The following is an 11,745-nucleotide window of genomic DNA, read 5'->3' as shown; positions in this document are numbered from 1 at the left end:
TAAATTTTTTATGATATCTAAAAATAATAAGACATTTAACTAATCATGGTTAAAATCATTTTATATGCAAAGCACGTGAATCTTCATTATAAAAGATATCATTTTTTGATATTGTTACATTACAGAGATAAATTTTGTAGTGTATGAATCTTATCATTGTAAATTTTCATCGTAATAAATTACATTATTTTAAAGTTTTGTAATCTGAATTATTATATCTTTTTCTATAATGTCGAGATCAAAATCAAAATTATAAATTACTAAAACTAGCTAAAACTTATAAAATTCATATTCTTTCGAACATAATCGATTAATCGAAAATAAGAGAATAAATTTTTCGATTTATCGATAGGATACGTTTGCCTCTGCTGAGTTTGCATAGAATGACAGTTCTACAGACAAGTAGTGTGTAAGTATCTACAAGTGCTTATTCCACTGTCAATTAATCCACGTGATGATCAAAAATTTATGGTTATTTTTTTTTTTTTTGATTTTTTACGTTTCGTTTTCTCAGGCGCAATTCAGGCCATTCTGATTATCCACTTTTTTTACTGATGTCGCCCACTGCGTATTATGGATAATAAAGGAAAACCGATTTGCCAAGATATATGTACTGATTGAAGACACCTAATGCAAAGTGATTCTTTCTTCACGCGGAATGACAGTGATTCACTGTAAGAAATTTTTTTGAAAGATTAAGAATATCGTGCATGTAACTTGTCATCGATCATTCTTTTTCACATTTCATATTTCAATATTTCAATATTTTCGATGAATTAGCTACAACAAAGTTCTAAAATTACGTCGTACATTTCGTTCGAACGGATACCATTAATGGAATCGTATTTACCATTATCAGAAGTTGGATAGGAATGTTCATTCAATGACTTCAGAATTGGCGTAGCTAACATTAACGACGCAATGGAAAAATTTGCTATTGATTTGGACAAGGTTTTGGATGATTTCGAATTTAACGAAGGTAAAATTTATTTAGTTTGTTTTTATCTCTGTTTTAAATATACTCGAGATTCTATAAAGTTCCTAATCCTGGTTTTCTTGGTAACGTTTTCTAAGTAGAATAATTTTTCTATTAAAACAATTTCAATTCTATAATTTCTTTTTTTATAAAAATTGATTTATAAATAACCGCTTTTTTTTAAATAATTTTATGTCTGATAGAGATATTTTTATTTTTTGATACTATTAATGTTACATATTTGTTAATGTTAATATAATGAATACATATTTCAGACTGTGCAGAGCAAATAGCATCTGATAATCTTTCAACAAACAATGCGTCATCTTCTTCAGTTAAATGTAATCTAGAACCTTCAGCTTTAAAAGGTTATAATTATCTTCTAATAGAGCCTAAGAAAGCAAATAAAGAGTTTGATATTATATTACCTGTAGAAAGGCATAAAGACTTGCAACAAATAAATACAAAAAACAAATGTATTAATGAAAATGATATAGTTTCTGAGAATCTTAATTGTAGTACAGAACAGACAACAATAGAAAATACAGATGTAAATCAGTTTTATATACAAGAATGCACAAACGAGAATAAGTCAATACAAAAACAATCTGTTTCATCTTATGATTCTGAACAGGTTTCTTTAGCAATATATAATGATATATCACAAAAGGTATTACAAAAACAACAAAATAGTAACAACAGCCCGAAGATTGACAATAGGTATGATAAGAAATTGAACCAGTCTAATCTGAAACCTAGTGTTAGCAACGTTTTCAGCAGTTTGAATGAGTACATTAATGCTCCACCTGGAAGTTCAGATTGCATTCATTCCGTATTAAATGATTCAGAAATACAATCTGATTTAGAGACTAAGGTACCTCAGATAATTCAGAGCAGTGCTAAAGATAGTGATGAAAGTATACCACATAAACAGACAGCTGATATACCTGATCCAACTAGAGAAATTCCTGTTTCAAGCTATCAGGATGCCACAATACCCATAACGGTAGAATTACCAATTACATATGAAACTAATATTAAAGAGGATGTGAAAAATGTTCATGTAACAAATTTCAAACCATTGGAAAACAAAACAGACCTTCCTGAAAAAGTTGCTCTAAATGAAGCTTGTATTGAATTAAGTAATAAAGCAGAAATTAAGAATGACAAAACACATAACTATAATTCTGATAGGATAGATCAGGAAAAAAATTCTATGCTTAAGTGTACTTGTATACAAGGTGGTTATTATAAAAATGAGTCTACAACACCCATAACGGTAGAATTACCAATTACATATGAAACTAATATTAAAGAGGATGTAAAAAATGTTCATGTAACAAATTTCAAACCATTGGAAAACAAAACAGACCTTCCTGAAAAAGTTGCTCTAAATGAAGCTTGTAGTGAATTAAGTAATAAAGCAGAAATTAAGAATGACAGAACACATAACTATAATTCTGATAGGATAGATCAGGAAAAAAATTCTATGCTTAAGTGTACTTGTATACAAGGTGGTTATTATAAAAATGAGTCTACAACACCCATAACGGTAGAATTACCAATTACATATGAAACTAATATTAAAGAGGATGTAAAAAATGTTCATGTAACAAATTTCAAACCATTGGAAAACAAAACAGACCTTCCTGAAAAAGTTGCTCTAAATGAAGCTTGTAGTGAATTAAGTAATAAAGCAGAAATTAAGAATGACAGAACACATAACTATAATTCTGATAGGATAGATCAGGAAAAAAATTCTATGCTTAAGTGTACTTGTATACAAGGTGGTTATTATAAAAATGAGTCTACAACACAATTGCAAGATAATGAAAGTAAATTAAGCGTGGAAAATATTGGTACAAGTGAGGAACATAGGAGCAGCTTAAATTCAGTATGTAAGCCAATTGGATTTAGTAACATTGATAATTTATCAGAAGATGAATTGACCAAATATTTAGCCGAATTAGAAGAAGAGGAGAAATTAAGGGAAAGCTGCAATAAATATGAAAATATTACAAATACAGCACAGAATGTTTCTCAAGATCAAAAAGATGAAAGTAAACAAAATGGTCAAGTTTTCCCAGATACTTCTGTAGAATCTCGCAAAATGATAGAATCAGAATTAAATGAAAGGATAGAAAACATTTCAATAACTGACTGTCAGGAAAAGGAAACGGATAAAGAATTATTAAATAATGCATTAATGGAACAAAATGTACAACAATCTGATGATCGATTAAATGAAGACAGATTAAATAAACACAAAGATATTTTAAGTAATCCAAGTGGTAAAGAATTAAAATTGTTGCATAGAGATAATGTAGCTAAAGATGATAAAATGAAATTAGAAAATGAATGCGTGCCTGATACAAAAGATATTGAAGACAGCCAAGAGCGTTCTACGTATAGTTTAAATATTAATCAAGGATCACTAAATGATGGCAGAACTGAGATACAATTAAAAGAGCAGAAAGGAAATTCTATGCAATATAATCAAGCTTGTGAATTAAAAATGCCAAGCGATATTGATAATATTTCAGAAGAAAGAATTTCAACGACATCTGAGCTAAATACATTAATTGATATGGCAAAACATAATGATGATGTAATATCTACGTCTGTAGATGTTTACACAAGACCAAATGTAAGTGATACTAGCAATGATTCAGAGAAGCCAGTACGTCCCCAAACATTGGATATTGTTTTGTCAAACAATAGCACAGCACACCAAGTACTTGGTTCTACAAGTGATACACCATCTTATCAAGTTCAATCAGATACTGATGGTATAAAAGAAGAGCAAGGATCTTCGCCGGATATTTTAGAGAATTCTTTACCAGAATCTGGCTCAGTTCTGGGAAAACAACCACCATTCTGGGTTCCCGATAGCGATGCTCCTAGTTGCATGCTCTGTGATGTTAAGTTTACCGTTATCAAAAGACGACATCATTGTCGGGCATGTGGAAAAGTGTTATGTAATAAATGTTGTAATATGAAATATAAATTAGAATATCAAGGAAACATTGATTCACGCGTTTGTGTTTCTTGTTATCAGCTTCTTACTAAAGGTAACTTTTCTTCAATTTAATATTGTTTGAATTATTTTAACATTTTTCTTTATAATATTCAGAAATAAAATGTTTATCCTTTTAGCTGAAACAGAGCAGGGTATGGGAGAATGGTCTTCTGGTTATTCCACATGTATGAATAATAATGATATCAATTCGCCCCAGGTATGTTAGATATAAATTATTTTATATGTATAGTGTTATGAATCTTTTTTTATGTGTAAATATATAAATTTTACTATTCTCAAAGAAATTGAGAAGAGTTCTTTAAGTATTACTCTTGTTTTATAACGGACTATTAACGATTTGTAGAACTGGTCAAAAAATATATGTATATTTATTTGATTAAATGTTTTTATCTTCGAATTGTTCTCTCACATTATTTTATATATTTTCGGTTTGTTTGCGTTCTAGATTTTGCATATTTGCATGTTTGGTTTGTTTATTTATGTTTTCGATTTATTTGTTTATATCGTCGTATTAATGAATTCTACAAAATGGGATTATGACAATTAATAATTGATGGTAACACTTCTGGAGCTCTCTTCACTGACACAAAGTATATACTGAGTAGCTTATCATATTTTTCATTTTAGTATAGCGTTCAATAATTACTTTCAATTGTTTTTAATCTTTTGTTTCATTAAAGTTGTTTACAAAAATAGCAATATGAGATATTATACTACTAAATCTTTGATTGTGATTTCTACTACATTCTTATGAATGTTAATATTCAATAAAAATTTTTGTTTATTAATTTCCTAATTTCTATTGAAAACAACTTGCAATGGAATCTTGTAAGACTCATTAATCTCCTATATTTCTTCAATTTTTATTACGTTATTTTTCCTTTTTTAATTTGTAAATATTTTGTTGAATTTATTAATTCAGAATAAATGTACAAATTAAATTTAGAAGAAGCTTTTCACTTTGTGAATTAATTTAAATTAATTGTGAATTAGTATGAGTTTTATGACCACCTATAACAACTTGTTGAATACTTCTTTCTTGTTAGAATAAATTTATATGAGAAGATACTAATTTGATACAAAAGCTTGATATTTTTTAACTAAAACTAAATGTTCACTGTTTAAAATTTTTTCTTAAATCATTTAGGTAATAAATTCATAGTAATGTATTTTACCTGTTTGTATTATGTTTTTTGTACATTATGAATGTTTCTTATTTCTTTTGCCATGCATTGCAAATATAAGGCATGTGTTCGAACTGTAGTATTTTTGTGAAAAGTGACTTGTTTGCTTCTTACTTTAATAGTAATTAATATCCAGTAAATACAAAAGATTTCTCATAGTTTGCATTAATTCAGTTGTACAAATTTATTAACAAATAGTTGCTTGAAATATTACATTAAAATTTTGTTAAACATATATTATATCCTTTGTCATTTTATTTATTTTACTGCTAATAGTGCTTGTTTGTCTTATTTAAGCTTTTTGTGAATTTTTCAAAGTAAACAAATTCTTTTTTAAAGTTAATATTTCTAAGACAAGATAAGATTTTTAAGATATTTAGTGAAACATAATTTCATTATATTGAAACATAATTAAAATACAATTAACAGAAAAGTACTGATATTTTATGTGCATGGCTTGTGTTTGCTGGATAAAGAAATAAATGTGAATGTTAGGAGTATTCGACAAATGGTTATAGGGGAGACAGCCTAATCCAAATAATCCCATGGAGTACTGTTCAACTATACCACCCTTGCAACAGTTAGCTGGCGGCTTGCCTCCACCTCCTACGGTTATGGTACCCGTTGGAGTCCTTAAAAGGGAAGATGGTACAAAGAGTCGGCCTGAAATTTCAAAATCTGTTATGTTCAGTGATGGTGAGTGAAGGTTATAAATATTATGTTATTTAGATTTATTTAAATCAAAAGAAATGCATTGCTAATGGATTTGTCTTTATTGAAAGTTAATATTTCAGTTTTTATATGCGTTACAAATATGTGATTTGGTTTATCACAAAAATTATTTTTGTTGATATATTAGAACTATGCTTCTGGCTGCAGATAGCTGTATAATATTTAACACTTAATGCTTAATATATATTATTCAAATCTACAACAACTTTATGTAATAACTCTTTACACTTTACTCTTAACATACCTTATTATAATATTTTTAGTTCTTTGAGTTAAAGTTACACTCCTCTGTCCAAGTTATTATTATATTTTACTTTTCACCTCCTTCAAATATTTTACCCTTACGCTGGACCTGTTCCTTCCTGTTTGTTTTGGTTTTATGCACCTCTAACTAAAACACAGGAATAAGGCCTGGCTGTGACCTGACAGAACTAGACATGTCGTGGGATTTGAAACCACCATACCGGAAATCTGGTAGTAAGAGAATACCAACACCTGGCTCATCTGTACCAAGTACGTCTGTCAAGAAACAGAACCTACCACGTTTTGACCCAAATACAGAAAGTTATGTGCCACAAGACCCTAATGCGCTTCCACCAACAGTAACGATACATAAAGGACGTGAGTAATAATCTTATTTACAGGATAGTAGTTCTATGTTAATGTTGTATTACATAAATATGTTCAAATATGTAAATCAGAGGTATCATATCATGCTGTAACGGATGAGAATCTTCTATACAAAACGCTGAAAAATGAATGTGAACCACCTGTTATGTTTGCGATTAATCGAAATCTCTATGCATATGTCAAAATAGTAACTTGTAAGTACAAATTAAAGGTGCATATAATTTCAGATATTATACAATTACTAATAAATTCATTACTTGTAGTAAATTGTTGTGTTAATAAAACATGCTGGAATGTAACTTCGAAAGGATTGGATTGTGTTGGACAAGATGAAATTATATTATTAATCGAGGTACTACCTGATGAAATCCGGGTTCCTAAAGATCTGCTCCTTTTTATTAACCAATTACGTCTCGAAGCTATGAAAGGTATTATTAATATTCTACGTTAATTAATTTACAATGCTACGTTACTTTGATTTCATGCAGGAAACATTGTGTCCGAATTGGGATTTTTAATATACCAGGGAGGAAATTTCTTGGATTCTCGGGAACACGCAGGGTTCTTGTTTATTCGACAAACATCGCAATGCTTGCAAAAAATTATATTACCTCCTGGCCCGTACCTATTTGGCCTCCTAGTTCACAGGTTTGTTTTTTTTAATAATGCAAATTTAATGGCTATTGAAAATGGATCAATTTGCTATCTTGATATCTATAGGTGGGAAACACCATGGGCGAAAGTATTTCCGTTACGCCTTGTCTTACGACTGGGCGCAGAATATCGTTACTATCCGTGCCCGTTGTTTTCGGTTCGGTTTCGAGATGCATTATACTTTGAAATAGGACATACAGTTATGAAGGTTTTAGCGGATTTCAGAAATTTTGCGTACACGTTACCAAGTGTAAGGGGACTAACAATTCACTTAAGAAACAGAATGACAGATGTAATGTTTCCGAGAAATCGATACGATCAAGTGATCAAAGGTTTAAATAATTCGAATGATCACGTATTAGCATACGCTTCAAATTTTAGTATCGCTGCTGACTCACATTTAGTCTGTATACAAACTAACACCGGTGATGAAAGCACTTATCAAACGCAAGCGATAAGTATCAATAATAATCCAAGAACAAGTACGTATTCGATTTTTACTTATTTATGTATTTATTTGAATATTTTGAAAGTAATTGTTCAATCGATACAGTAACAGGTACTAGTTTTATCGTGATTAACGGAGCATTGAAATCATCGATGGGTTTGTCAGCGAAATCTAGCATAGTTGAGGATGGATTAATGGTAGAAATAATGCCAGAGAAAATGGAAGCCTTGAAAGCAGCTCTAAAAAATATGCAAGACTTCTCAATCGGATGCGGTCGACAAGGAGCACCCGAGCCGGATGAAACAGTGAACATAAAGTGGGTCGATAATGATGTGCAATTCAATGTAGGGTAAGTATTACTATAATAATTATTTATAATCATCTATTTAAGTCTATGTTGCGTGTTTCCAGGGTAAAAAGTCCTATTGATAGACGACCTATGGATGGTATTCCTTCAATCCGAATACATAATGGTATTGATTATAAAGGAACGAGTAGATTTATACGATGGACAGAAGTATTTATCATTAATGTACGTTTAGAAAAAAATATGATATAAATTCTGAATTGTTTATTATCTTTATAATATATAACATAGAATATTATCTTTTTAAAGTCCGATGATCATCCGAATGGTGTTCATGATCCTGTGGATATAAATAAATTATCAGGAAATATAGCAAAAGCAACGTGTACAGCTTTAGTGAAGTTATTGGACTTATTAGCCAATGCTGGTTTAACAAAGCTTGGTGTAAGAACAACTATTCATCCTGACAATGTAAGTTTAATGTGACAATTTATAAGCTTCTTTTATAAAGTGTGAAAAAATAATCAGATTTTAGTCATTTAATATAATTTCTTTGAAAAGAGAAATATAATAAAATTATAATCATAATAATACTAGGTTGGTTATGAAGCCGGTAGCGAAGGTATGAAATTGCCTCCAATCTACATGAAGAGTTTAGACAACGAATTAATTCAAGTTCTGCATAAAGCAGCGCAAAGTAGTCAAGATACGCATATTGTGCTTGAATTAATTTTTTACATACTCGATGATTGAAACCTTGTTCCGTTCGCTCCCGTTTTGTTAACGATTTTATTAATATAACATAATAGAAATATAAAGCTCGTGATGTTCGTACACGACTGAAATGTATAATTAAAAAACTCGTGGAACCACTAAAAAATAGATCTTTTGAGCGGAAAATATTTTCTATCTGAATACTATCTATCTATAATGATACACAAAAGCAGCGCTTATATTATAAAAATATATCGAATCATATTTGAGTATAATTATAACAGAGAGAAATTATGAAATTTAAAATTAAATAGATAATGAAATTTGTTTTAAATTGTATTAGCTTTAATCTTTTGGAACTCAAATTTGTTTGCTTTTTATGAGGAAAGAACATTGATATCACAATTTTTGTATATCATATATATATATATACATATAAATTTTATAAAAAAGAAATATCGATGGAAAATTTTTTGCGACTAAAATCAAAATGAAGTACCATTATTTGTTATTGTGTAAATATATCTGTTTTGTTGTTATTCGTGTAATATGTGTATAATGATAGTTAATAGTACTTTTCTGTCAAAAGAGTATTAAAAATATTAATGTAATAAACTGAAAGATTCTTATTTATCTTTTCATAATTTAATAAGAACAAAATCTTAAATTATAAGGATTCTTTAACAAAATAGTTTTTAACATTTCAAATTAATTTTCCTTTATATATGTATGTTAAATATTATTAAATATTGATAGAAATGATACAAATAATGATACGATGATAAGATACAAATTGTTGTATTTTGAATAATTAATCAAGGACTTAAGGTTTAAAACTAAATATTGTGACTATGATAAAGGAAATTGCGTAATTTGGTTCAATATAATTTATACATTGCAGATAAGAAATTGATTCAGGAAATTTCCTCATATTTGTTTAATTTTCAATAATGTTCAAATTTTATCAAATTTTGTAACTTTTACGTTAGGTGAAATTTTTGTACTTTGATGTTGACCTTAGCAGGGAAATAAACTCTATGATATTTCAATAGAAAGAATTTAAATATGGGAATACTTATGACACGAATATTGATAATAGTAACTACTAATAATAATTTGTAAATATGTATGTATGATAGCTGAAACATGTAAGTTTGTTTTATTGTCAAAGCATACATTTTGTATTTGAAAATAGTTAACAATAATCAGTAGATAAAACATTCTTCTGACTTATGATATAGTATTTTTGTGATTTAGTATGTAAATTTTCTTTCTTTGGTCTATCTTGTAATGTTTTAGAAGTTAGATTGAATCTTTATAATTTGATGTTTCGGTATCGTACGGTATCGAAACATATTGAAATACCAGAAATTTATAATAACGTTTAGTTTCAATTAGCAAGATGGTGAATAACACATACTTCTATATTGTTGTAAGCAATGTGATTATCGACATATATAAATGTTTATATTTGTTATTAAAAATTTGGGAAAAGAAAATCCACATATTTTAAGAGTGCAGAATTTTATTTTTTATTGCTTGTATTGTAAGATTGTCTAAAAAGCTGTTTAACATGATAAAAATTGAATATACAAATTAAGAGTATAATTGCAACAAATTTACTTGACTGCAAGGAATTGTATACAGTAGACTTAAAACATGTAATTTGTTAATGTAGCATGCAGATCAAGTTGACAAAAAAGCTAAAATTTGTAATTCGCAATAGAAAGTGATGTAAATAAATAAAGAAAATATTGTGTGGGTAACGTTTTTGTGTTCATATTTTTATCACGTTTAAAAGAGAATGAACGTTAGCATATATAAGAACCTATCAAAGTAGGGATCTACCCTGTTCGGTTGCTATTTAACATATATAAGAACCTACGTATTTAAGCTTAAAGTTATAGATCTGCTCTGTTTGTTTGCACACTAGCATAGACAAAAACCTATTGAGTTCCACTCTACAAGAATCTATTTAATCGTACGGTCGTACGGAAAAGTTTATATCTACTTTCCTATCCAAAGTAGACAAGTATGAGAATGGCAAAATCGTGCAATAATGAAATTAATTGTAAGTTGCCTAAGAGAGAGAAATTAATTGTTTACTACATTTTTTTTAGAGAAGAAAAGAGAACATCATTTCAAACGATAATGGATCAGTGGAATGACGCAATAATATTAATATATTTTTTATACGCGATAATGTTTTAGATTTAACATTTATTCTTGGCACTTGGCATGTTAATTGTACTGGCATGAATATTTTTTTATCGTCGGCATATAACCACATATTCTTTTTCCTTAGTACGTACTAATTCTGATTCCTACTGATCGCGGAAACTCTCATATTCGTAAGGTAAGGCAAAACGATCACTATGAAGTCAGCCCAGAGAACAGTTGTTTCTGAAGATCAATTCGTACAATGATTCTAGGAGCATTCGAAGGAAAGCTTTCCGTTAAGGCTGAGCAAGAATACATCAAGAAAGAAGGGCGAAAGTCTCAGGAATCAAAAGGAAAAACGAAGAGCAATTAGAATTTTTTCGAAGGCAGAAATTTACGTTCGAATAATAAAAGTGTCTGACTCAAACGTTTTGGATGGTTTTCTTTTATAGGATGGTTTATTGGTATAGAGATACACATACATATTAAGTATATCTAATATTTGTAAATGTATTGTTTATTTTCTTTGTTCTCTGTTAATAAATTATTATATTCTGACATTTTGCACTATTTCTAACCCTAGTTTACATGTGCCATAAAAAATTCAGATATGTTAAATTTTCGTAAAAATTTTCGATTTGAAATTTTTGCAACCAATATTGACATAATTTACTATAATTTTAAAAATAATTTTTTTGGTAGGGAGTTCTGATCGGCTATTTTTTAAATTTTCGTTGAAAAATTTCGTATTTTCGTTTCATCTTTCACAATCTTCCTCCTATCTTTTCGTCATTCTTTCACTGGATACCAAATGAGAAGTATCATTTCTTTTCAATATAATGTAAAATGTTCATTTTAATATAATTCTTCAAATTTTAAAAAATCAAAATTCATAGAATT

At 28.8% G+C, this 11,745-nt stretch overlaps 1 protein-coding gene across 5 annotated transcripts; it reads left to right on the top strand.

Annotated features, from left to right (window-relative positions):
• The first annotated feature begins 346 nt into the window (after nt 1–346).
• Nucleotides 347–10,451, top strand: Sara (Smad anchor for receptor activation). Of its 5 annotated transcripts, none has more exons than XM_069109650.1 (15): nt 347–409; nt 515–674; nt 860–979; nt 1,252–4,047; nt 4,133–4,212; nt 5,719–5,896; nt 6,335–6,553; nt 6,634–6,756; nt 6,826–6,990; nt 7,051–7,210; nt 7,283–7,698; nt 7,770–8,013; nt 8,076–8,196; nt 8,281–8,442; nt 8,569–10,451. In XM_069109650.1, the coding sequence occupies exons 3-15, from the start codon at nt 922–924 to the stop codon at nt 8,722–8,724; spliced, it is 4,878 nt and encodes a 1,625-aa protein (XP_068965751.1). In that variant the 5' UTR covers nt 347–409; nt 515–674; nt 860–921; the 3' UTR covers nt 8,725–10,451. The 5 variants fall into 5 exon arrangements, with proteins under 5 accessions (XP_068965751.1, XP_068965754.1, XP_068965753.1 ...); XM_069109653.1 differs by having other exon boundaries at nt 781–979; nt 5,782–5,896; nt 6,362–6,553; XM_069109652.1 differs by having other exon boundaries at nt 781–979; nt 5,782–5,896.
• Nucleotides 10,452–11,745: the final 1,294 nt, after the last annotated feature.

This window comes from Bombus flavifrons, chromosome 3 (genome assembly GCF_040668555.2).
Source record: "Bombus flavifrons isolate JBK064 chromosome 3, iyBomFlav1_principal, whole genome shotgun sequence".
Classification (NCBI taxonomy): domain Eukaryota; kingdom Metazoa; phylum Arthropoda; class Insecta; order Hymenoptera; family Apidae; genus Bombus; species Bombus flavifrons.
The sequence above is the reverse complement of the archived record's forward strand: the minus strand, read 5'-3'. Positions and strand labels throughout refer to the sequence as shown.

What these genes read in the sequence shown, in the direction of transcription:
- Sara (XM_069109650.1), top strand. Translation starts at nt 922, where the DNA reads ATGGAAAAATTTGCTATTGATTTGGACAAGGTTTTGGATGATTTCGAA. An exon ending in ACGTCTCGAAGCTATGAAAG is followed by an intron (nt 6,991 to 7,050) that starts GTATTATTAATA and finishes GATTTCATGCAG; the next exon opens with GAAACATTGTGTCCGAATTG. An exon ending in CAGAAGTATTTATCATTAAT is followed by an intron (nt 8,197 to 8,280) that starts GTACGTTTAGAA and finishes ATCTTTTTAAAG; the next exon opens with TCCGATGATCATCCGAATGG.